The sequence below is a fragment of the Pundamilia nyererei genome, unplaced genomic scaffold (genome assembly GCF_000239375.1).
Source record: "Pundamilia nyererei isolate P.nyererei 1_Seehausen unplaced genomic scaffold, PunNye1.0 scaffold00018, whole genome shotgun sequence".
NCBI classification, from domain to species: Eukaryota; Metazoa; Chordata; class Actinopteri; order Cichliformes; family Cichlidae; genus Pundamilia; species Pundamilia nyererei.
In genome coordinates this window covers 2,379,337-2,402,601 of record NW_005187419.1, presented here as the reverse complement: position 1 = coordinate 2,402,601, position 23,265 = coordinate 2,379,337, and the positions used below count along the sequence as shown (strand labels likewise).

Genomic DNA, 23,265 nt, shown 5'->3' with positions numbered 1-23,265 from the left:
TAACCACTTATGTCACTATTACCCCACAAAACATTAAATACTAACTGAAAAAACTGAAGACGTGTGGGCAAGCAAAGTGTGAGCATCATAAAGGAAGTGACAGGATATATTTATTTAGAAGTGATGTTGAGGAAGTTAATCTAGTATGGGTGTTGTTCCTGTAAACAGCACCACTTACTTTTTCATTGAAATAGAGTCAGAGAGGAAGACAAGCATCAGAAAATATGAGATCAGAAGAGTTAATGTTAAAATGTCCGCGGGAGGGCGGACAGCGTAGATGTCTAAGTCTGTGAATGTGATAACAAACAACGAAATGACATGGGAGCTTCAAATTGATGCCATAGATTTATCCACTAAAGATCTCAGACAAGTTGGAATCTAAGTGACCTTGAACTAAAGAGCAGAGGTCAAAGGTCAGGTTTGCTAAAACGTTGTGAATGCGTTAATGTAATAACAAGGAGACGTAGGGTTCTGAAATCGATGCTATAGCTGTTTCTACAGTAGGATGCTGAGGGGTAGCACTGGTCAGTGCCAGTATTTTAATAATATGCATTCACTGTGTGCATTTTGAGGGCAAAAGAAGTAAATGACATATGAATAAAATATACATGTTTGTACTAGTGAAGGTAATTTATCTGCAATATTACTTCATCCAGTTAAAATGATTACTCTACTGAATTACACTTCTCCTCAGGAGAGGACAATAAAGATGACATGGCCCAGCAAACTGAAACACTGCACAGACCATCAACAGAGCAGCAGTGGCTGCAAGTAGTAATATATAGTAATTCTACCTCTCGGCTGATTCCAAACAAACGATGTTTTCTACATAGCCAAATTGTGTGCTAACTACCTCACACCGCTGTGTCTGGGGTCCGAAAGAAAAAAATTAAAATGATATACCTTGCGGCAGTTGTGAAGTGCTGAGGAAAATACCGTGTGTCTGATGGGGTGATCTTATATAGGTGGATTTGGTTTCAGTTGACCTCTGACATGCAGAGATAAAGAGCAGGTTGTAAAGAAAAAGGTGGAAACTATAGAGGTACAGTTAGGGGTGTGCGCCTTTCTATGTGAACGTTAGGGTGTGTGTCCTCGGATGCTCTTGTTAAGGAAACAACCTTTATTGTTGGGGGGGGCAAAAAACCAGTGCAGGTATATTACTACTGCTGCATTTATTCGTATTTACAGCCAGTAGCACTGCTGACACTGTCACCTAATTTGCAAGAAGATATGCAGTTTCAGTGCTACACACACTCTTCTTCAGTGCTTTATGAACCAACCCAGTCTCTCCGTAACTCACTTCTGGGTTTATGAGGCAAAGCGGCGTCTCAGTGCTATGTTGATGGAGTGAGTGTTTCTTCAGTGGCAGCACTTGCCTCAGCTGACTGGATTGATTTAATACCAGCAGGCTAGCAATGAAGTCAATAACAAACTGGGCAGCTGTTTAGGCAAACGTGCATCAGGGGAGGAATAAACATAAACCAGGCACATGCAAGGAAAACTGGGAAGGAGGGTAAGAGAAAGGGGAAAGAAGAAGGGAAAAAAAGGGGAAAAGAAAAACACTGGGATAATATTGACTGGAGGACGGTTCCGCAAAATGCACGCTCTCAAGCAGAAGGGTGGGTGGAGGGAGTTGCCTGAGAGACAGCAGAGAGGCAGAGGGTGGATGACGTACTGTGGTTTCTTTCATAAGGCGGGGTTTGAGCCACTCTTTGACGCCATTTAGGTCCAGGTTGACGCCAACCAGACCCAGCTTGCCTCGTCTCTTGATGAGCTGGTCCGGCTTCACCACCAGTCTCTGAAGGAGGAAGGGAAAAAATATTATCAGCAAGCTTTGAATGAATTCATCAAATTGACCTTTTCAGTTTGAGAAGCTAAGTCTAAAGTAAATGTTCTAATTTAATCTGTAGTCATTCTGCTTTTATACTAGTATGTAAATATTACTTTAAAGGAGCAAATTGAAAATATTAAAGCTGGAGAGGTTTCTAGAGGTAACACTTAATGCATTTTAACAGCATAAATATGAGATTTGACAACAGTGCAATGGTAAAAATGACCCCAAAAAAAACCCCAAAATCTGCTTCTTAATCAATCCTTTTGAAATTTCGGGCTTCAGTGCAACTATTTCATTATAAAGTATATAGTAAAAGTACTGAGCCGCATACCCATTACCTACGGGAGCTGCTCAACACCCATGCCACGAACCTGCCGGCGCAGGTTTTGTGTTGATTTTAATAACAGGACGTTTGGAACTCTGCACTTATCGAGCTAAGCACCTTGTGTGGTGGCAGGTGTGCAAAAACAGGATGGAGTCTGATGTCTGAATCTGACTGAGTCTGATGTTGCCTATCTTTATGCCATCTCAAGTTTATTCAGTGTAATTTTAACTTTTATCAATCTTCCAAAAAAAAAAAGAAAAAGAAAAAAGAAAAAGAAAGATGTAATCTTTGCCTTCTGGGAATTATAATTTATGAATCATGAATTTTATGATGCTTTCTACATCTATTAAACAGTAGAATGCATAATCACTGCATTAATTGGCAGAGTAATGGTAAAATCTGGGGCTGTTATTTGCAGTCCTGAATGAATTCTGCTTTCAGTTTAAGCCAAATGTTTCAAAGTGAATTAATGAATGGAAAAGGCATGGATAGGGGCCGACATATTCATGTTGCAGTGATAAAACACACACTGTTTTCCTCAGTTCATTTTATTTCAGACCACAAGACTGCAGGTATGTTTTTTATAGGATTGCTAAACAATTCCTTACTGCTCTGGAAATCCCAAGTATTTAGTACCTGAACGATGAGGTGCCATGTATTTGAGAAATTATCTCTCATCTACCAACCATCCCATACGATGCAATTGAAAAATTACATAAAACCCCTACTGGCATCACCGAGTTCCTCTTACTTCAGATGAAAAGAATGACTTATGACAATGGAGCCATTACTATCTGGGTGCTTGCCAGTGAGCAAATGAGGAGAGGGCTGAGGGTGAAAGTTAATGCAATTTCTGAATCAATTCTGCAGCAGGACACATCACTGTGGATCTGCCCTAAGCATCCTCCTAATACCTTCCAGATAAAATCCATCAGCAGAGAGGGAGGCAAACAGAGAATGACATTTCATCGAGCAAGATGAGCAACAGAGTAATTAAATCAACCGATATGATAGCAGTCTATGTACGTAACAGAAGAGCAAACTGGAAGCCTGGAGAACCTGTGCAAAAATGCAAAACCCAGCTCAACATTTGGCTTCTGGTGGTGCAAATATTAATTTTTTCTACGTCTTCTTTTTTTCTTGTGCTTTTACTTTGCCCAATTTCCACCAAGTATGGAACAGAACTGATGGTTTCCTCCTCTGTCTGTGATTTCAGCTAAGAAGCACCAAGAGAGCGCTCAGCTGCCAGCCTAAGTAATCGTGCCTATAAAGAGGATATCCTTTTCCACAAGCAAAAGAGACTGTGCTTTGGAGATCAATGGTCTATAAATTAGAGACATAACAAGATGACTGTTCAGTCAGCTAAATAAAATATTACTTCACCATCCACATATATTACCGCCCTAAATGTTTCTCCTGCCTCACCTCTGTGAGCAGCCATGGGTGCTCCTGAGCCAGTCGGTCAAAGTTGGTCTCAGGTGTCACGTTTGCATAGCGGAACCTGTTCTGGATGGCCGCTGATGTGCAGATGTACTTGTAGAGGAACTCCTTTCCCGTCTGCTCAGAGATGGCTTTGGCTGACATGACTGCTCGGGTGAGACAAACAGAGAGAGATGTATGAGGAGATATGCAGATGAGAAGTAAGGGTTGATACAGAAAAGCAAACATGTGGTGGATAGAAACAAAACTAAGCACAAGATGTTACATTGAAGCATGCTTTTTTTTTTGGGGAGGGGGGGGGGGGGTTGTTTTTTTAAACTAAAAAATTATGCAAGAGTTCCCTAATGCACTGCTGTGCTCCCAGAACTGTCAAGAAATGGTCTGCTAACAAGATGACTGAAAGACAGCTCAGCGGTTTATATTCAGTGTGAGTAATAACAGACATACTTAACGGTAAAGCAATAAGAAACATGGTTAGAGGCCCTATCAGGCCTTCTATCCTTCTGGACAATCACATATGAGGTTTGTTTCAACCTGACAGGACACGAACAGTAAAGCCAACCCTAATGTGATTAGTATGGGTTTGTTTCATCTGCATACTAATGAAGTCATGGGCAGTTAGTTATTTGCTCAACAACCGGATCCACACAAAAGCTCCAGCAGAGCAGGAGGAGAAATGACTAAATAAACTCACCTCACAAATTTACAGTTGCAAGATGAATTATATGATGATTATAAACAATAAATATGCAGCAAAGATAAGAAATAATCTTTGGATGCAGGACCTGCTTTCCTTTACTGACAAAATGTGACGGAAGTAAAGTAAGAAATTCAGGCATCTGTAATAACATCTGTAAAATTTTACTGCTAAAGGGTGGGGCGTGAACTTTACACTTTTGCCACATGTTTCACTCAGTGAGGTCATCTCCACTGGAGTCAACAGAGGTCAAAACAGGACATCAGTGTTTGAGTTTTATAAGCAGCCAGTTCTACCTATTATGCACAGACACATCTGATTTCATAATACCAAGACCACAGCAAAGTAAATATGCTGATATGAACAGTCATGAACTGCTTCAGGACTTAAAAATGAGAGAAATAATGTAGAAGCAGCAAAAATATAAGGAAACCAGTACTTCTGCAGCATCAACAAACGCATCTCCGATGACAGCTGTTCATTTTTAAACAGGAGAAAATCTCACACTGAAGACTTGCTTTTTTCTTTGCATACTGTGCAGAACATCTTGCAGAAGCGCGGCATTAGATCTTAGCTTTTTTTTTCTTTTTAGGTTCAACTTCAACTTACTGAAATTCTGACCATTTCCATTTCGAACTTGTTAGACATTTCAGTTTTACTGAGAAAATCTACGTATGTGCTTTCTTACCATCATTTCTTGGTGTCCATTAGATCTGATCTGTTTTAAGATCATTGAAGTTTTTAGTTTTTTTAATTTAATTTTTTATTTAAGCGTTGTTATTTTAACTGCATGCCTTCACTTGTGTTTATGTCATACACTTCTGATACACTGACTGATGTAGTTGACCCTCCAACAGTGTGTTGGTAAACTGATGACGCTCTGGATTCTCCATGTAACCTTTCAGGGATGGAGTACCTGCTCAGTCTGTTGCTATAAGAGATTTAATAAGCTGAAAGCTCTGACGTCTGCTCGCAGTTCTCTGCGTGCTACACTGCGGACCTGGCAGCTATTTCTTTAACGGATTAATGGGACTGTCATGGAGCTTTCTCATTATTGATCACTGCTGTCTCTGAGTCACAACAGCACCGAGTCCAGACCAGCAAATGTGGTTCAAGCAAAGCTCATCGGGGGTCACATACATCATCTCATTTCTCTGTTGCACCTGACCTGTCAAAGGTGTTAAATATCACTGATCCACAGAAACACTGGTTCAGATTACACACTATAACCTAAATTAATAACAAAGGGTGATGGATGAATGGGGAAGGGAGAACTGAAGCAAAACAAAAAGCCGTTTTAAAAGAATGCAATCCAATATCAAAGTTGGAGGTCATTGTATAATTTTTAGCTTTCATTATAACCCCACTAACTATTACAACAAAATCTTCCTGACACAGTTAAAGGACCGAGTTACTGATTGAGTCACACATCCCTCAGTGGAAGGATTTGGTCAGTCTGGTTCATTCATTTACAAACCGGTCAGACAGCCTCGCAGTTATCTGGCAAACATCCACATCACTACTCACTAAAGTCTTACTCAAACTTACTAAAAACCAGGATGTAGGAAAAGTACAAGTTAAACGTGGTTTGTGGACTGAGTAGTTTAACTTCTCTTATCAGACAGAGAGAGAAAACAATAGACAAATAGTTAAAGGAAGTTAGAAAGAAAAACCACAGACGCGTTTTTAAGTAACAAAGTGGCGTATTTTACCTTGTTTTTTGTTTTTATGTCGTCAGCAGCTGTATACGTTTGTTATGGTCTGATGGGTGAATTTCCTCGGCAGTGTTGCTCCACTCTTGCCGCCTGCGGTGACCACTGGTGCGGGAGAACGAGGTTCCCAGTCAGTTTTGTCTCCATCGCCTATCTGCTGACAGGCTTAGCTGATGTTTCCTGGGCTCTGATTGGCTCTTTCCATAACGTACACTTTTGCTGCCTTCATGAACAGTAAGAAATATTACAACTAAGTTACGGAAGACGCACTCGAGGCAAATAAACTGGTAACACTGTATATATGTAATTTAATTTTAATACATAATTTTTAATGCTTATCTTTTTGCTTCTGTAGCTATAGCTTTGATATTAAACGTTTTTAGCCCACGTGCGCATCTTTCCTATATTATTGTCTTTATTGATGGATGTGTGAGTGGGCAGTTTTATTCATACTGCACTTGAAGATAATCAGACAATTAAATAATACATTTATAATAACATTTTAAAATATGAAGCATCGACAGAGATTAATCTTACACAGGAAAAGCAGGCATAATTACTAGAAACAATAAGAGGAAAGATTTCCGGGAGCACCTGAAGCTATCAATGGTTTTCTCACAAACCTGGCAGAGAACGAAAACAGTGCGATCGTGCACCCCTGACGTTGATTGGTTGTCATTGTTCTTTATCTACCCTGAGCCAATGAGGAAATCGCTTGATCCAACACAACCAGCACATCCAGTCTTGCACAGAAAATGAACTAAGAGGTGAACTTTATGACATATAGAGCACCGGGTTATGGCTGAGTTTACCCGTCCACGGTCAGTTATTTTTAGCTCAAAAGGTGCAGTGAAGGGTAAGCGCACTTTAGATAGCGGCATGGGAAAAAAAGGAAAAAAAAAATCAATACACAGCTTCTGAGGGGGGTGGGTGCAACCAGAAGTATTATTTGTATTGTAACAGAGTATGCACAACTAATAGATTAAAAAAAAAAAAAAAGGTGTAATAGAAGGATAAATGAAATACCACACTATTGAAACGTGTTAACCATGTCAACTTATAAATGCAGATTACATCTGAGCACTTGCTTCATCAGGTGAAATACTTTTGGCAGCCATCATGTCTATGAAGTTTGAAACATGTATACTGTGCCAGATTCTTGTGCAAGGTACACCAATGTTCAGACAAGTATTGCAATCCAATCTGTGATTGCAATGTTTCATATCTTCTTGCAGTATTTGCAAAGTATTAAAGCTAGTTCTTGAACGTTAAATGACAAGCTATTAATGGTTTGCAGGCAACGCTTTACCACAAACAAAAACAAAGTGTAATGGCAGCATGGGGAAATCAACAGCACCCTCTGCTGGAGTGCTCAACTACAAGCACTGTGAGAACACGACCATCTGGAGATAATGACTTTTTCAGTTTGCATGCATGGAACCAGAGTAACCAGACAGATTACTGGAGCAAAGCATGTTCTTTTTATTAAGTGTACAAAACAAGTGCAAAAATAGTGATTCATAAGAGCGACACAAAGTAGGACTTGCCCTTCAGAAGGTTCCATCACAGGATACAAATTGTAATTCAATGCATGAAGTGCTTTTTGTAGAGAATGAATGAGTATTGCGCAGTACAAAAAAAGAAAATTGCAACACATGGACTTTGATTCACAGCATTTGATAAGTACTAAGTGCAAGCTGCAGAAACAAAATGCCATCAGCATTCTCCCTCTCAAACTATGCACAGTGCAAAGATTTTTACTAGGAAGGTTCTCTAAAAATGACATTCAATCTAATACACTTATTCAAATACGCAACTTTGGCCCATACGTTATTGTCACCATTACTTCCTAGGCTGCGCAAACACACAGAAATGACACTACTACGTCAAAGGAAACACCAGACAAATTCTGTTAAAGTGGCAGAGCTACTCTTAGCAGGTCAGTAATGTGTAAATACATCATAGCATGCAATGAAAGTACCTAGTTTATCACAGCTGAGTTTAGTGAGAAACACTGATGTAGACAGGAAATCTAGAAAGAAGTGATAAGTGGAGCTGAAGGAGGGCAGACTATGTAAAACTGCAGCTAACAAGACCTCAAACAGCCAGGTACTGCAACCTCTGGCACTGATCTGTAAAAGAAAATACTGAACCGTGTTAACAACAAGCCTAATGGGATTGAAGGCATCTTGGGTTGTGGTGCAAATCAATGGTAAAAAAGGCACACAACTTGTGGATTTAGGATGGCTATAAGTGAAACCCCAAACTAACACACAAACTTTGCACAGAAGAAGCCCAAGTTTAATTCCAGTCATCCTAGCTCACACATCCCATGTTTGCCATTTACAAGATCATACACTTTGGCTTCTTTTTCTTCTCGTGGTCTTTTTTGGCCGGCTCAGGTTCCTTGCACCCGTAGAAGCTGGAGAAGCAGGCTGGGGCACTAATTGGCTCTCTGAGGTTGAGCAGCCACTTTCCCGTACCGTAATAGGTCAGCGTGCCGAGCTCCATCTCTTCAACTTGCTCCCCCTGCTGGCCTTCCTGCTGCAGGGTCAAGATTTCCAGCAGATCGATGCCCGTCTGAACGGGCTCGACACCCTCTGCGCAGCCCAGAGTGACATGGGCGCGGCTTCCCAGAGGCAGTGAGGCAGCTGCGGGGACCGACTCCACCTGCTTTTCAGCATCAGCATCAGCTGGCCACAACTGAAGCTGTTCCTCAGTGAGAGACACTCTGGCACCAAATGTGCGAGGGGTTACAAAGAGGGCACCAAGTGACAGATCGAAGATGGAACCATAGGAATCTTTTACAGCCTAGAGGAGAGGAAATACAAAAAGATCAAATTAAATGAAATTATGGTTAGTATTCAATGTTAGTTCAGCAATTACAAGTAAATGAATAATGCTTTCATTTCTGGGAAAATTGAATCGTTTCTTGCCTGTTTCTCTGCATATTCTTTGGCACCCTCAGCTTTTCCATAGTTACAGAATTTCGTAGTGCAATGGAGAATTCCTGTTGGTTGAAAGTACTGCTCAAGGTCCACCTCCTCAGCTTTTCCTGAAACTGTTTATGACAAAAAAGGAAAAGAAAGAAATAAGTTTTCACCCCTAATTAAGAGAGTTCAGTTACTTGGTAATAAAAATTAGACACTCACAGTCAATCAAATGTTTCTTGAAGGCCTCCAAGGTGTCCAGTGTTTTCAGGAAGTCCATTGACGTGCATTTAATCTTGTCCTGGATAGAGGACAGAAGGAACCAGCCAAAGTAAAGAGGAAGGGACACTTCTTCAAGTGGTCCTTTCATGGCTGCCAGATGGGCTTCCTCTAGGCCACGCTTGTTCTTCTTGGTCAGCTGTCCAAGATCTCTGTTCCATTCAGTTTTTGGCTCCGAAAAGATAGCAACAAGATTGTTCTCCTCTGCAATCTCTCCTAGACGGGCCAGGCGATCCTGGGTGTGGTTGGTGTCGTCTACCACTATCAGCACAGAGGAAGAGTTTCCGTCTGTGCAACGAGCAACTACAGCTTCATCCAGTGCCTTGTAGCCCTCTGCATTAGATTCTGGTTTTTCAGGTTTAACACCATAATCATCAGCACTAATGACGGTGCAGTGGTCTTTGTAGGTGTCGGCTATGGCACGTGCCAAAAAGGTTTTACCGCTCCCTGGAAGGCCTCTAAGGACAACAAGGGTACGAGAGATTCGGAGGGCATCTTTGGTCTGCTCCTGTTCTAAAAAGGCAAAAGACAGAGAGCCAGAAGCTGGGACGATATCCTCTTCTTTTTGAGGCTCTGACTCAGGGCTCACATTTCCAACTTCTGCTGAAGCCTCAGTCTTTAGCATTTCAGCTTCTGCTGGCTTTTCTGAAGACGTGTCAGACACCACAACAGTCTCTTCTGGTTTGGCTTCTTCCTTCTCCTTAGGCTTAGCTCCGGAGTCACCTTCAGCCTCAGTATCCATTGCTTTTTGCAGTTCTCCCACAGACTCAGCTTGTTCCTTCTCTTTTGGGCCCGGTGGCTGTGTATCTACTGGCTGCTGTGTCATGGCCGAGTCAGGTAATGTTTGCACTTTTATTTCTGGAACAGATTCGGCCGCTTTCTCTGGCGCTGGTTCAGGGGCGCTCTCTGCCAGGGGCGTTTGCAAAGCCAAAGATTCTGGGTTGTTCTCTGGCTGCTGTTCAGAGATTTTCTTTTCAGATGACTCTTCTGGTTGCTGTGACGCTGCTGCGCCAGGCACAGAGTCTGCATCAGCTTTTTCTGTGGGCATCGCCACCTTGTCTGTCACACTCAGCGCCTCCATTTCTTTCACGACCTCGCTTTCCTGACCATGTACTGCCATCTTCCCAGTTGCTTCCTCAGCAGCTGGTGACTTCTCAAGCTCTGTGGATTCCACTGGCGTCTCCACAGCTGCTTTTTCCACTGCAGTCTCCGCTTGCTGTGGAGTCTCTGACGCACCTAAAACCTCACCACTCTTCTCAGTATCCATTTCTGGTTCAAAGTCCAACTTTAAACACCACCATGTACCTTAAACATACAATCAGAAGACAAATCGTTTTATCAATTTACTGAATTCAGGAAAGGAAAGGCTCACTAAGGATATTAAAGTCATTTATCATTTTTAAAACTGATCTAGCACATTAGCCTAAATTAAAAATTTAAGACCAGGTTACATTTTGGGATTTCCAGAAGTGTATCAGACAGAAAAATAATCAATTCCAGTTAAAAACAAACAAACAAAAACACCCCACTTTAACTACAACTGACGATGCAAATGTGCAGCAAACATATTTGAAAAAGGAACTCTTAGTCTTTTTTCCCCCATAACTGTCACTTCTGAAGTCTTTTGATGGTCATCAATTTAAACAGTGCTGCAAGAATTGCAATCAGAATGTCTTAAGGGGAAGTTACACAATATTGAAAATTTGCAGAGGCTGTATTATACTCCTCTCCCCTAAATCAGTAACACACACACACACACTATTTTACATCTGCAGAAGGTGGGGAGAAAAAAGAAAATTCTGGCATGCAAATAACTTGAGCTTTAATGTTCGTTTTTGGAGACGGAGGGGGTTTTGCAGCTTTGTGCACATAGAAGAAGTGAAAGAAGAATGCCGTCTTCTTCTCCTCCCCCTTTTACGTGAATTCCTATTCATCTGGTAAAACCACAAAAATCTCCAGTTCACTGGTAAATTGAGGGAAAGCACTGTATTAAAACCTTGCATATGCGCCACAGCTTGCCAGTAAAAAACAAGACAAAGGGCAATAAAGAAAATGGGGCATCGCGGAAGTGTAGTTACTTCATAGTGTAACCGTATGGCAAGCTCTCTGACCAAATATTAAAGCGTTGCTAAACGCTGGATTTAACAGATAGGGTGAAACTACGACGTGTCATTGGGGCGAAGGGGGAAGCTCTCACGAAACAATGTGGCAACAAAGCCAAGCTGGCCGTCGTTAATCCCGGTGTTTTCCAGTTTAGAAAAAAAACAAAAAAAAAGAACCTAAATGCACAGCAATCGAAACCAGAGACACAAAGAGGGGCAACAAGAACAGAAAAAAAAAAATGGGTTCGTCTTTATCTCATACACAATAATCAGTAAATGACGATAATTCTCATTTTGTTGATTAAATAAAGTTTGAATTACATTAAAGACACCACGCTAACTGTATTTCTTTTAACCAAATCTATGAGATAGCCTCCAGAGGACCTTAAATACCGTTTTAAACAAAGGAAATCGATGGGCGTTTGGCGATTAGCCTGCATTTTACTATCAGCACATTGTGGCTAGGCGGGGAGTGGCGTGCACCTACCGTTAGCAGCCCAGACAAAACCAATTTAATCTGGCAGTCAGTAGAAATTAGCTGGACCATCAGCAGGCGCAGCGCCACGACTCGACAACTTTAACACGCAGGGTGTAAACAAGTCGACGCGTGTTACTGGGCCAATTTATTTTTAAGGTAGTTCGGGAAAACAAAAGCGTTGAAGCAAGCAGTTCAAAAGAGTTTTGTTCGCTAAAACGTCCGCTTACCAGTTATGTCGCTGCTGTGGAGCTGGTCGTGGCTGCCGCTGACCACGCGTTTCTCTCTGAATACAATGACAACGCAATCCTGAGCACAGACGGGTACCCGCCCCACTCTTCAAGGGGTGGAAGGCGGAAAAAAAAAAAAAAGTAAATCCCGGGAACGCGCATCTGGGCGTGGTCAAGGACACGCCCCTATAGACCGGAAGTCTTTTGTGGAAGCTGTACCTTTAATCTAATCTTTATTTTATCGGTTATTTTTCTTTTTTCCAGTGTATTTGCATTGATTTCAGGAGAAGCTCGTGAGTGGAACTAAAACTACAGACAAAATAGTATTAATAGATGCTGATATTAACATAATAGAGCATCTGCTGTTTAATTAGTTATACTCCCCATTTTATAAAATGAATGGCAGTTAAAATATTAATGACAATTAGAACCTTGTAGACATGTTTTAATCTATAGCAGTTATATAGGCTTTAATATATCTCTTGAAATTCCTATTTATATTTGATACCTCATTTGTAGTTTCTTATCCATATTGTTACAGCTCTCTGTTCCATTTTACTTATATTTTGTTCACATTGGGTCAGTGGAAAAGCCATTGTTTAAACCTGTACACAATGCAAAGTTGACAGTAAGGCTGAATCTCACTTTGCAAAGTATTATGTTTTCAGGCACAAATACTTTTGTCCTAATCACGAATAAAGGTGTTTATAAAACATATCCTCCTTTTAACCTACCCTCAGACTAAATTAAATTATACAGATATCAACAACAGTATAAGTAAAAGAAAGGGAAGTAATTTTCCGTTGTCACAACCACTACCAAACAAAAGTCACACAAGAGTCACAGAGTCAAGAGAGGAAAAAAAACAGATATCCAAATTTTAAAAAGGCAAACAGGTTTCTAGTATATCTTAGTTTGCATATACAGGTAATATTATGCAAACATTTTATGTGGTTAAAATTCAAAGGGCACTACACACACTGTCACTCATATCACAACAATCGTGTTTCAGTAAAAAAAAAGTTTGCATAAACACTTGGGTACGTGACAGTAACACAACTTCTCTTTAATGGAAAAACATCTTATTAAAACTTCAGTAAAATAAAGGTTCTGTGAAGAAACTATGAACTGTAAGCAGGCTGTGCTTCTATAAATGGGAAATTTGCAAGAAGCAGTCATCTGTTTGCAAATCACACAGTGCACGCCTTGTAATAGGGGTACTAGGAAGGTGAAATAAGGAAGTTCTCTATAATAAGTTAATCTCTATATATGGAAGCTCTAAGGTAATACTGATTAATGGGACTTAATGGTTGCCAGGTTTCAGTATTTATATCAGTAAACAGAACTTTGTATATCAAGTGACACATTTTCCAGATAACATTTCAGTTTGTCATGGAACTTGCACAGAACAAAAATATGGGCTCACCAATTACATCATGACTGTACCTGAATATATTCATTTTTTAAAAAAAGAAGAGTTTTTCAGAACTACTGTAATTCTGCATAAGCTTTAAGAATGATAGCTTTTGTAAAAATGCTACAGAAAATGTCGGTATGCATTGTTCTTCTGAACATCCGAAATTCAAGTTTTAAGCATCTCCCATAAACACTTTTATTCCTATGAGAAACACAATGAATCACTGTTCATAAAACGGATATATTTTACTACTCTGAATATGATCCTCTCATTTGATTAAGTTACTGCTTTATTGCTGTGTTCCATATAGGTGTGTAAATGAACGCACACACACACACGCACGCACGCACACACACACACACACACACACACACACACAAAATGAGTTGAACACTAAACAAGTCTTTCTTCTTCTTTTCCTCATCCATTCTGACTGAAGGGGTTCCTCATGGTGTTAGGTGTTGCTTTGCTTCATGAAGGGCCTGAAAACAAATGAGAAATGTCAGGACTGAAATTTTTTTTTAACTTAAGTGAAAAGGAAAACAAAAGAATGTATACAACAAAGAAGCACGAACCTTCTCAATAGCATCCATGGCAGAATCGTCTTCTAGAAGTTTGGCATAGGACAAAGCTCTTTCAAAGTGGGTGACACAAGATTCATAGTTTCCAAGCTTCACTGATATAAAAGAGTAAACTGGGATCAGGGTAAAGAACTGTGCAACAGTATGACTGATTCAAACACACTGTGGTTTAAGAAGTAAAGTATTAAAGTTGCGTGTCTCTGTTTTGTTAATATAAAGTGATGCATCATAAATAAATAACCAATTACATTCTGACTGTGCAACCAAAACATTGGCATTCAACTGCCACTTCTTATCGGCGATTCCATCAGCAGCAGCTACTGAACGGACGCCATAATCTCGAGCTTCTTCGTGGTGATCGAGCTTCAGGTAACACAAACCGATCTCATGTAACAACCATGTCTTCTCCAAATCACTGCAAACCAGCGGAAGCTTCTTTTCCCAGCTTATAAACAAAATGGAATAAAAAGGATTAAATAAATGTGTCAGAAATAAACATAGTTTTTGGATGAATTCAAGTGCAGGTATTATTTGATTATTTACTTACACTTGAATGGCCTCTGCAAACTCTTCATTTCGAACATAGACTTGGCCAATGTTGTCCAGAGCTCTGGACAGTGCTCCTGGGAGCTTGCTGTAGGTAAAAAAAAAATTTTCTTAATGTTTAATAATAATAATAATAGTGATTAAAAAATATTTATAGGAACCTTTCAAGACACTCAGGGACACATAACTGTATGTATAAAAAATGGAAAAATTGTAGAATAAAAAATTCAATACTACAGAATCAAAGAGAATTAGCGAGCTTAAAAGGATGGATTTTAATGCTGGTTTTAATAATAGGAAGAAAATCAATATTGTGAGTGTGCTACAGGAGAGATTTCTAAAGATGAGAGGTCCACTCGGCTGAAAGCTCTAAAATCCATGGTAGTCAGACGAGTAGGTGGTATAATGAAAGAAAAAGAGGAGGAGGATCTCAAGGTATAGCAAGGAGTAGCAATGTGCAGAAGACCAGAGAGATAAGGTTGTGCGAGATTATGGAGAGACTTGAAAGTAAGAAGCTAAATCTTAAAATGAATGCAATACTTTACAAGAAGCCAGTGAAGCTGCTGACGGTCAATAGTAATATGTTCTATAGAACTGGTTCTGGTCTATGAAGAAGTTTGTGTGGTGGATTTAATCTCTCGTCCAAATATGTAGTTTTACTCCTATTCTGCCTTTCTTCTCACCACTGTTTGGCCAACTCCAGGTCTTTCTGATGATGCTCCAATGCTTTGTCCATGTTTCCCAGGTCAACCAAAGCATTGCCAATGCAACTGTGCAAGGTGCCCAAAACCTCTTTTTTATTAGGAACCTCTTTCTCAGACCACCTCTGCACCATCTTCATGACTTCTTCTGCCTTCTTCAGAGTGCCTTCTGCATTTCCGGACATAAACTCTGGGATGACAAAGAGGACAGTGAGAATTTTTAAACTGAAAGTAAAAGAGAGAATCAAGGTCTATGTTTATCCAGAATGCTATCTTGCCTCTGTCAATTTCATCCAGGCTTTTCAGCAGAAATCCCGAAGAGAGTGCGCTATTACGGCGCTTTGTACATTTCTCTTGCATGAACTTCTGCCTCATTTCTTGTGCAGAAGTAGGCTTCTCCTGGTGCCAAAATTCAGTGCAAGTGTCAAGGTAAGACAGACATCTCTGAATGATGTCCTTCACCTTCTCCCCACTCTTTGTTGTACCTTCTATCAAGTCTGCAAATCATTACATAACAGCTATTAATATTATTCAACAAGAATGAAACAGATATAGTTGTTTTTTTTAAGTAAACATTTTGAACAGTATATGCTAGGTGACGGTTAGATACATAGAAACATACAGTGTGTGTAAATTTGAACAAATAGCAAATTACCTTCATCTTTCATCAGATTTTCTAGATATTTCTTGTCACTATAAAACTCGCCCAGAAGTTGTTTGGTTGTCTTTTCACTCTTTGGGGTTTTCTCAGTCTTCTGTTTTTTCTCCTTTGTGAGATTCTGGATAGCTGCAATTGGTTTGGCCCTCTTAACAGTTCAGAAACATAACATAACACTGTGCATCAGAAGACAGGTCAGGCTAAACATTGCATACAGAAAACTGCAGGGGTTTTGGGGGGATTGAGACAAGACACATAATTGAAGCAATGACTCAGCCTTGTTCTACAGAATACATACAGGTGGTGATAGGATTTAAGTGTGCATGGATTTAACTGTTTATGTAACATTTTCAGTCTCTTTCAGTGGGAGAAATGTTTCATTGTTCATCCAAGTGACTTCTTCAGACATGGATTTACCTACCTGGATGATTAAGCATGCATCAAGACAACTGTTCATTGGATTCATAGCAAGAGGGAAGAAATCTTTCTATTGTCTAGCAGTTTTGATATACAGCGAGCTGTAGTGCCTTCCTGCAACGAATCCTGGCTAAATGACAAATACTGTCATTTTTATTGTTATTTCCCTTGTACCATTAGAACAGCTCTGCCTCTAAGCCTGCATGTTAAATACATTGCTCAAATAAAAATTAAGGGAACTTGTATCAGGAGAAAGGCTGTTAAAGAGAGCTGCACCAGTATTTTTTTCCTTGGTGCAAGGAGGAACAGGAGGAGCACTGCCACAGCCCTACAAAAAGACCTCCAGCAGGCTAATCATTCATGCTGCTCTGACCAAACTGCTCCACACTCTAGTAACTGTGTTGGGAGACAAAGAAAACATCATTGCAATGGCACGTTGAATAGATGTGCCATCCTAGAGACACATCTAGTTTCATCCTAGTTACCAGCTGCAAAGACTTTTGGAGGTTTCCTTGGTCTTACCTCTCCAATGCACCAAAGCACGATTCACATTGGTTTAAGCATCCCAGCTGGTAAGATGATGTCTCTTAAGTTTAACTGAGTTTGTGCTGTACTGTGATAATTGTGACTTACCTCAGTGGGGTTGTTTTTAATTATTATTATTTACTGAAGATATATGCACCAAAGACTCACCTCACCACCTATGTTGAGAAATGACAGGTCTCCTTTAATCTCCAATTTCACATTGGAAGGACCTAAAAGATGGCAAAGAACAAGCGGCTCATATTTTAGGTAAGGAGATGTGAGATGATTGCAACACTATTATCAAGACACTTACTGCCAACAGAGTTTTCTATGGCCTCCTGTGCTTTCTGGATACCCAGTCTGAACTCCTGCATTTGTGGACGTAGTTTATGGCCTCTGTGGTAAAACACCAGGGCAAATTCAAATTCTCCCATGTAGTATAAAGCTTCTGCCTTCAGGTACAAACCCTAAAATGGTGATTCGAAAGAAATGTATACAATAGGCACTGAACCTTTAGCGGGGATATAAAGATACATTTTACTCATTTTCTATCATGACAGCAGAAAAACATTTACCTCAAAAAACGAGTTGTCTCTTTTAAGTGAAGCTTCTGCATCTCTCAAAGCGTTGTCAAACCCTCCCATCTTCAGGTAACATCTGGACCGAGCAACAAAGCACTGTTTGTCACTAGGCTTTAAAGCCAGTGCCTAAACAAAGAAAAGAAGTGAGCCATTTCTAGAGTGCTTAAAAAAAAATCAGAGAAAAGGTAACGACGACACTTAACACTTACCTCTGTGAAGCTGTCTATAGCTTTTTTATACTCTCCTGCCTGGTACATCCATTTCCCATCGGCCATTAAAGTTGCGAATACGCCCTTAGATTGCTGGTCTTCGAGGTCTGCGTCGATGTTTGCCATTTTTGGCCACTTTTAAACTTTCTTTCCGTCAACTTGAAGCCAGTTTAACTCGTATAAACTTTAGCCCAACACATCGATCCACGTTTAGCTGGTATCCTAGCAACACCAACAAACGAATCGCGAGGAAGCAGCGCCCTCTGCTGCTCATTTCCTGCAGTACACCGACCTCCACGCTACTTTTTTCTTAAAATTCCGAAATAAAACAAAGATATAAACCTATTTTAGAAGCCTCTTTATGACTGTGATATTTTCCCCACTCTGTGGTTCACATTTTACTCACTCCATTTTTGGCAACTTAAAATATTTTTAAAGTTTTAATTTCTGCTGCCCTCTTGGTCAGATCTCTTTTGAAAAAGACATTTTTAATGTCCGTGAGATTTTACTAGAACAAATAAGACATATAAAAGTCACTTTCCCAATAACTGTTTGCAGCTCTATTCATGAGATACATCATTCTTTTCTGGCAAATACAGGACATCACTTTTTTTGGCATGATACCAGATTGCAGGACTCACTCCCACAACAATCTGTTAAACCACACGGTATCTTTATGCAATACTTCTAAACTAATGATTCCAAACAAAAGAAAGATATCAATCTAGGGGAAACCCAGAGGAGGCCAACTTTATTGTCATGGCTGGTACTTTTCCAGGGAAAAGAGTGGATGGTCTCACTCTCACCATAAAGAGCAAAAACAATCAGAGCAAAATGAGGACACTCTTCATACTCAAGTGCACCAATGGACTAATGGGGAAATGATTAAACATTCCTACGTTTCAATCATCACACAGCACCTGAACATTTTGGACAACAGCAAACAGATTTCACTTTATGTGGAGCAATAAAGTTGTCACTTTTGCTCGATGCCTCCACCTTGCATTGAATAAAATTAGACAGCTTCAATGTCAAATAACCTCTACTGTATACTGTAATCTATTTGAGCTTAAAATGCCATGCAGATCTAGCAAACCAATCATCTTCCTGAGTTTTTTTGGTTATTTCTTTTCCCAACGTAGTGTTCATGGTGGGTGCCTCTTTCAATCTTAGGAGAAGAGCATCTTCATCTTACGCTGATGTTTATATCAGACAGCAAATTTACAATAAATATACATTATGACGATAAAAAAATGGAAAAAAAGAAACTCAACTATTATCACAAATCAACACTTTACATTCCAGTAAAATGTACAATGCAGCAATCTGTGAATGGCAACATCAAATGTGAAACAACAGAAGGGACGGAGACTTTGCTGACAACAGAACCAGCACGGCCGTCTCCTCTGCCGCCTTTCTAGTGTGCTTCGGCTGAATTACATGCGTAGGTCTAGACTCCAGCTGTTGTCAACTTAAAAAAGAAGATTGAGTGCTCCCAAAGGCTTATGACAAGGAGGCAGTTTTCAGTGCGAATTCGTAGCAGCCAACTGTCTGTGTGACAGATTCGTCAAAAAAAACGGGGATGGTGCAACTTGCTCAGTGATTTCCATCACAAATCACTGAGCAAGTTATTAACTGTCATGCAGAGAATACCCCCCCTCAGCAGTAAGTTGAGATGAGCAGGATAATAGCTTGCTCGAGAGTTTTCCCCAGGATGGCACTTCCTGCATGGATCCCTAAAAGCTCTAATATAATAGCTGTGCAATCTTTCCTATTTGAAAAATCCAGACTATTTGGACCAGTGTTGTTAGCCATTACCGACTTTCAAGTTTGTTTAATTCTGGAAGGAAGAAAACTAAATCCAAAACCAGTAAAACTACCAACTCATTTTGAGCCAACTTGGCGTCCTTTGCTAGATGGGCATTTGCTGCATTGGGTTGCATTCATTCAGTCAATGGCATATACAGGAAACTGACTTGCAAATCAGTCAGTTATTAAATACAGATGATGGGTTGTGGGGTTGACATTGTTGGAAAGTCCTGATGTAGTAACTGTTTAGGTAGTCGACTCTTCCAATTAACCAAACTGGAAGAAGAAATTTCCAGGTCCAGATGCTGAAAATAATAAAAACAAAACCATTAGCGCATTTAGGATATTCTCAGATTGTGGGACTCCTTCCAAATGGCTGGCAGAGGGACAGATTTTTACTTTCAAACAGAACATATGTTACCTTCGAAACTAAAACCCCCTGGACCTCCAAAGAATGCCTTGAAAATGTTGTTGGCATCAAAATCTGGAAAGAAAGAAAACACAAGAAGCGACATGAACACAGAACTATCTGGCTGAATTTTCTCGTATCATTTCAATCTGATCATCCTTGAGACCTCACACACTGAAGCCGACCCATATGCTCACCTCCCATGTTCATGCCGTCATCCTCTAGATCCTGTCCGGTGTCGTAGCGAGACTTTTTCTTTGCGTCAGAAAGCACGCTGAAAGCTTCGCCCACTTCCTTAAACTTCTTTTCCTCTTCCTTCTGTACCTCAGCACTAGCTCCACTGTGACGGTCTAAAGGGAGGGGGGAAAATGAAAGCAGTATTATATTTGGTAATTTAACTCAAAGTCCTTCTAGAAGCAAATCTCACAGCTCAGCTGCCATACCAAAAATCACCCATGTCACTTATTTAGGCAGTTATTTTGAAGGATTATCTAAACTGATTTTCATTTCAAATGTCTGAATAAAGATAAGATTAAAAAAAAAAAACAACAGTTCCCTAAAATAATGTTTTAAAATATCTTTTCACTGGAAATTATATGGCCATATTTGCTGCAGAAAAACTTCCCCCTACAATTCAGGACTCTTCATTGACGTGATGTTTAGTTCTCTTTTTACGTAGCAATCAAGCACCTGGGTGATGTAAAAGTGCCCGTTTGCGGTAAGCTTTCTTGATCTCCTCTTCTGTTGCGTTCTTATCCACCCCGAGGATTTTGTAGTAATCTTTCCGTTTGCTTTTCTTCAGTTCCAGCTGGGAATTCTTCAGGAGTTGCTTGTGTTCTAGGTAATAAAGTCAAAAACACACAGCATGTAGATTAGTAAGCATTGCATTAAAAACAGTTATGTAATGTCTCTAAAGTGGCAACTTAATACTAGTCTAAAGGTGCCAATATGTGGAAAAGGAGGTGGTAATATCTGCTCTGCCCCCACCTTTTGTCTTCTCTGTCTGGTAAACCTTTTCATAGTCCCGCACTGCCTCTTCGTACTGCTCCGTGTCCATGTAGCTGCAGGACACCAAGCACAAGTCTTTCAGTCAATTCATTACTCAATTTGAACTATAAAATACAAAAGTGTCGGTACAAAAGTGAAGCTTCTGCTTAAAGAAACCAAATGACATACAAGTTGGTCTGTCTACTAACAACAAAGTAAAATCTTCGGCATACCACTGTGCTCTCCTTAAATAGGCCTTGATGTAGGTCTCATCCAGTTTGATGGCCTTCGTGCAGTCTTCAATGGCCTGTTCTAGTTTCTTGAGCTTTCAAAGAAAAAGAAAATGTGAACATGTGAGGCAAAGAGATAGGAAAAGGTAGTGACCTGTGGTGTCTGTATGCCTACAATTGACATATTTTAATGAAACGAATTTTATGTCTTACCTTTGATCCGACTGTAGCTCTATTACAGTACAGCTTGGCATTTGTCTTGATGTTATTAGGGTCTATTGTTAGTGCCTCAGAGTACAGCTCACATGCTGCCTCATAGTTTCCCTCCTTGAATGCCTTGTTTCCTTCCTCCTTCTTGGCTTTTAGCGCTTTGGCATTCTGGGTAGAAAATTCATATGCAGCTTTAAAAGCTCCTCTGAGCTAACTGAAACCTCAAGCAGACTGGTGAAGGAGATTTTTTTTTCCCCTTGCTAAATTTAAAGCAGTGCAACTGTTAGCTACTGAGTTACTCACTCTGCACGCAAGCCGAGCCTTGTCGTGGTCAGGAGCCATACGCAGGGCCTGGACAAAGAACTGCACAGCCTTATCAATGCAGTCCTCATAGTACAGACAAAGACCACGCACGTACAGAGCGTCCGCGTTAGTGGAGTCCATTCGAAGAATATCACTGGATAAAAACAGATAATTACAGGCAAAGTGCAATTAAAAAGAGTAAATCACATTAAAATGTACTGTTACACCATCTTCAAAGGAGAAGTTCATTTCTGAAAACTCAACTGTTTAATGTATTACAGACAACCTAGTAAAGATCAGAAGAGTCAAATCATGACAATCGCTGTTCCCACTATTCAGAACATATAGTAAGCACTACACATAAACACAACAAGGAATCTTCATGTTCAAGGCAAACTGGAGTGATTAAATTTAAGGATCCGTGCCCTGTCCAGCTGTGATTTTTCATCCTGGCAGTTCTTCAACCTGCATGGAAATCACTGCTTGCACATTTCAGTGGCCCTGTCTGAGAAAGGCATACTGTTTTGTTGTACTTCATGTTAGGGCAACTACATACCTCAGTGACTTTCCCCCCATTATATCCCTTTGACAATGATGTCAAAAAATAAATAAATCTTTTCAAGTGTGCATTCTTACCTGGCTACAGACTGAGCCTCGGGGTATCGCCCCAGCAGGGCTAAACACTCTGCTTTTAGTATCTTGAACTTGTGACAAGCGGAGGCAGAATCCAAGGCACGGTCCATGCAAAAGACAACCTAAACACAAGCAGATACCTGCAGTATGTGATGCTTGACTTGGCAGGTATTTATGACATAATACACCTCACAAATAACACACACACACACACACACACACACACACACAAAACAAAAAAACAACTAAAACTGTATCTAATGAGTAGCTTACCATCCTGAAATCTCTCTTCTCAAATCCAATCTCTGCCATTCTCTCATATTCAAGGATAGATTCTGCATTCTTCACCTGCCAAAGGAATTTATGATATTCAGTAACCATGAGGAAGAACTTCAGTGCTTCTCAGAAACTGCTAGTCTCTTGAGTGCTATGATTATTAAATCCAGGTCAGAATAAGTACAAGTGATTGTGAACTACTACTACTGGATTTCCATTCAAACCTTTTTTTGCTCGTCATTTTTACTGGCTTGGCCAAAGCCAATTTAATAGTGGATAATCATGTCCAAGTTGTTAGGTCATGCTCTCTGCAACTGAGGCCAACTCACCTCCTGCTGGGCCTGGCTGTTGTCTGACTCCAGCTCTAGAACTCTCTGGAAACAGCGGCTGGCAGCCATAGCATTCCCAAGCAACAGGTGGCACTTGCCCTCTCGCAGATGGCCCTGTAAGTAAAAGATTTACAGTTCACAGCCTAAAGTGATAATACCCTGTAATGACCAGCATCATTAAAAACATATGACTGCCTCTAAAATATTTATCTGTTATGTAATATATTACTAGACTACAACCAACAACAGTGCTGGAGCTTATGTGTTTATTGGCTTTGTAATACTACAGATATAGACCACTGGTGACTTATACAAGATCTGCAATAAACAAAAGCTTTTACAGTCTATGTGAAAATCTGTATTGCTCTAAAGCCATTGCTTGTTAGAAATATTTACAAAGGAAAATCCTCACTACTATAT

General features: G+C 40.1%; 4 protein-coding genes across 5 annotated transcripts in view; all 4 read right to left on the bottom strand.

Moving 5' to 3' along the window:
* The window catches only part of aclya (ATP citrate lyase a), a 20,332-nt gene extending 14,173 nt beyond the window's left edge, over positions 1-6,159 (bottom strand). The window contains exons 1-3 of the mRNA XM_005726098.1: positions 6,009-6,159; positions 3,585-3,745; positions 1,676-1,798 (exon numbers count right to left, since the gene is read on the bottom strand). Coding sequence (XP_005726155.1) covers positions 1,676-1,798; positions 3,585-3,743 — 282 coding nt within the window. The 5' untranslated portion in view covers positions 3,744-3,745; positions 6,009-6,159. The remainder of the gene's footprint in view (positions 1-1,675; positions 1,799-3,584; positions 3,746-6,008) is intronic.
* A 1,307-nt stretch (positions 6,160-7,466) lies between these two features.
* cnp (2'',3''-cyclic nucleotide 3'' phosphodiesterase) lies at positions 7,467-12,153 on the bottom strand. The gene is made up of 4 exons (XM_005726097.1): positions 12,025-12,153; positions 9,161-10,522; positions 8,945-9,069; positions 7,467-8,819 (listed from the first exon to the last, which is right to left on the bottom strand). The coding sequence occupies exons 2-4, from the start codon at positions 10,482-10,484 to the stop codon at positions 8,352-8,354; spliced, it is 1,917 nt and encodes a 638-aa protein (XP_005726154.1). The 5' UTR covers positions 10,485-10,522; positions 12,025-12,153; the 3' UTR covers positions 7,467-8,351.
* A 1,659-nt stretch (positions 12,154-13,812) lies between these two features.
* odad4 (outer dynein arm docking complex subunit 4) lies at positions 13,813-17,913 on the bottom strand. Of its 2 annotated transcripts, XM_005726095.1 has the most exons (11): positions 17,660-17,913; positions 17,445-17,576; positions 17,183-17,336; positions 17,038-17,099; positions 15,925-16,075; positions 15,548-15,766; positions 15,252-15,459; positions 14,570-14,656; positions 14,271-14,467; positions 14,017-14,117; positions 13,813-13,923 (listed from the first exon to the last, which is right to left on the bottom strand). In XM_005726095.1, the coding sequence occupies exons 1-11, from the start codon at positions 17,783-17,785 to the stop codon at positions 13,888-13,890; spliced, it is 1,473 nt and encodes a 490-aa protein (XP_005726152.1). In that variant the 5' UTR covers positions 17,786-17,913; the 3' UTR covers positions 13,813-13,887. The 2 variants fall into 2 exon arrangements, with proteins under 2 accessions (XP_005726152.1, XP_005726153.1); XM_005726096.1 differs by lacking the exon at positions 17,660-17,913 and having other exon boundaries at positions 17,183-17,265; positions 17,445-17,556.
* Positions 17,914-18,378: 465 nt separating this feature from the next.
* Positions 18,379-23,265, bottom strand: part of dnajc7 (DnaJ (Hsp40) homolog, subfamily C, member 7) — a 6,193-nt gene continuing 1,306 nt past the window's right edge. Inside the window, exons 4-14 of the mRNA XM_005726091.2 lie at positions 22,846-22,959; positions 22,514-22,588; positions 22,244-22,362; positions 21,608-21,761; positions 21,308-21,472; positions 21,098-21,189; positions 20,865-20,938; positions 20,568-20,714; positions 20,075-20,227; positions 19,890-19,952; positions 18,379-19,773 (exon numbers count right to left, since the gene is read on the bottom strand). Of these exons, the coding sequence (XP_005726148.2) occupies positions 19,736-19,773; positions 19,890-19,952; positions 20,075-20,227; positions 20,568-20,714; positions 20,865-20,938; positions 21,098-21,189; positions 21,308-21,472; positions 21,608-21,761; positions 22,244-22,362; positions 22,514-22,588; positions 22,846-22,959 (1,194 nt within the window). The 3' untranslated portion in view covers positions 18,379-19,735. The remainder of the gene's footprint in view (positions 19,774-19,889; positions 19,953-20,074; positions 20,228-20,567; positions 20,715-20,864; positions 20,939-21,097; positions 21,190-21,307; positions 21,473-21,607; positions 21,762-22,243; positions 22,363-22,513; positions 22,589-22,845; positions 22,960-23,265) is intronic.

What these genes read in the sequence shown, in the direction of transcription:
- cnp (XM_005726097.1), bottom strand. Translation starts at nt 10,484, where the DNA reads ATGGATACTGAGAAGAGTGGTGAGGTTTTAGGTGCGTCAGAGACTCCA. An exon ending in CAAGAAACATTTGATTGACT is followed by an intron (nt 9,070 to 9,160) that starts GTGAGTGTCTAA and finishes TGTCATAAACAG; the next exon opens with TTTCAGGAAAAGCTGAGGAG. An exon ending in AAGAATATGCAGAGAAACAG is followed by an intron (nt 8,820 to 8,944) that starts GCAAGAAACGAT and finishes CCTCTCCTCTAG; the next exon opens with GCTGTAAAAGATTCCTATGG.
- odad4 (XM_005726095.1), bottom strand. Translation starts at nt 17,785, where the DNA reads ATGGCAAACATCGACGCAGACCTCGAAGACCAGCAATCTAAGGGCGTA. An exon ending in CTGGAGTTGGCCAAACAGTG is followed by an intron (nt 14,657 to 15,251) that starts GTGAGAAGAAAG and finishes TTTTACCTACAG; the next exon opens with CAAGCTCCCAGGAGCACTGT. An exon ending in CCATGGATGCTATTGAGAAG is followed by an intron (nt 13,924 to 14,016) that starts GTTCGTGCTTCT and finishes ATTTGTTTTCAG; the next exon opens with GCCCTTCATGAAGCAAAGCA.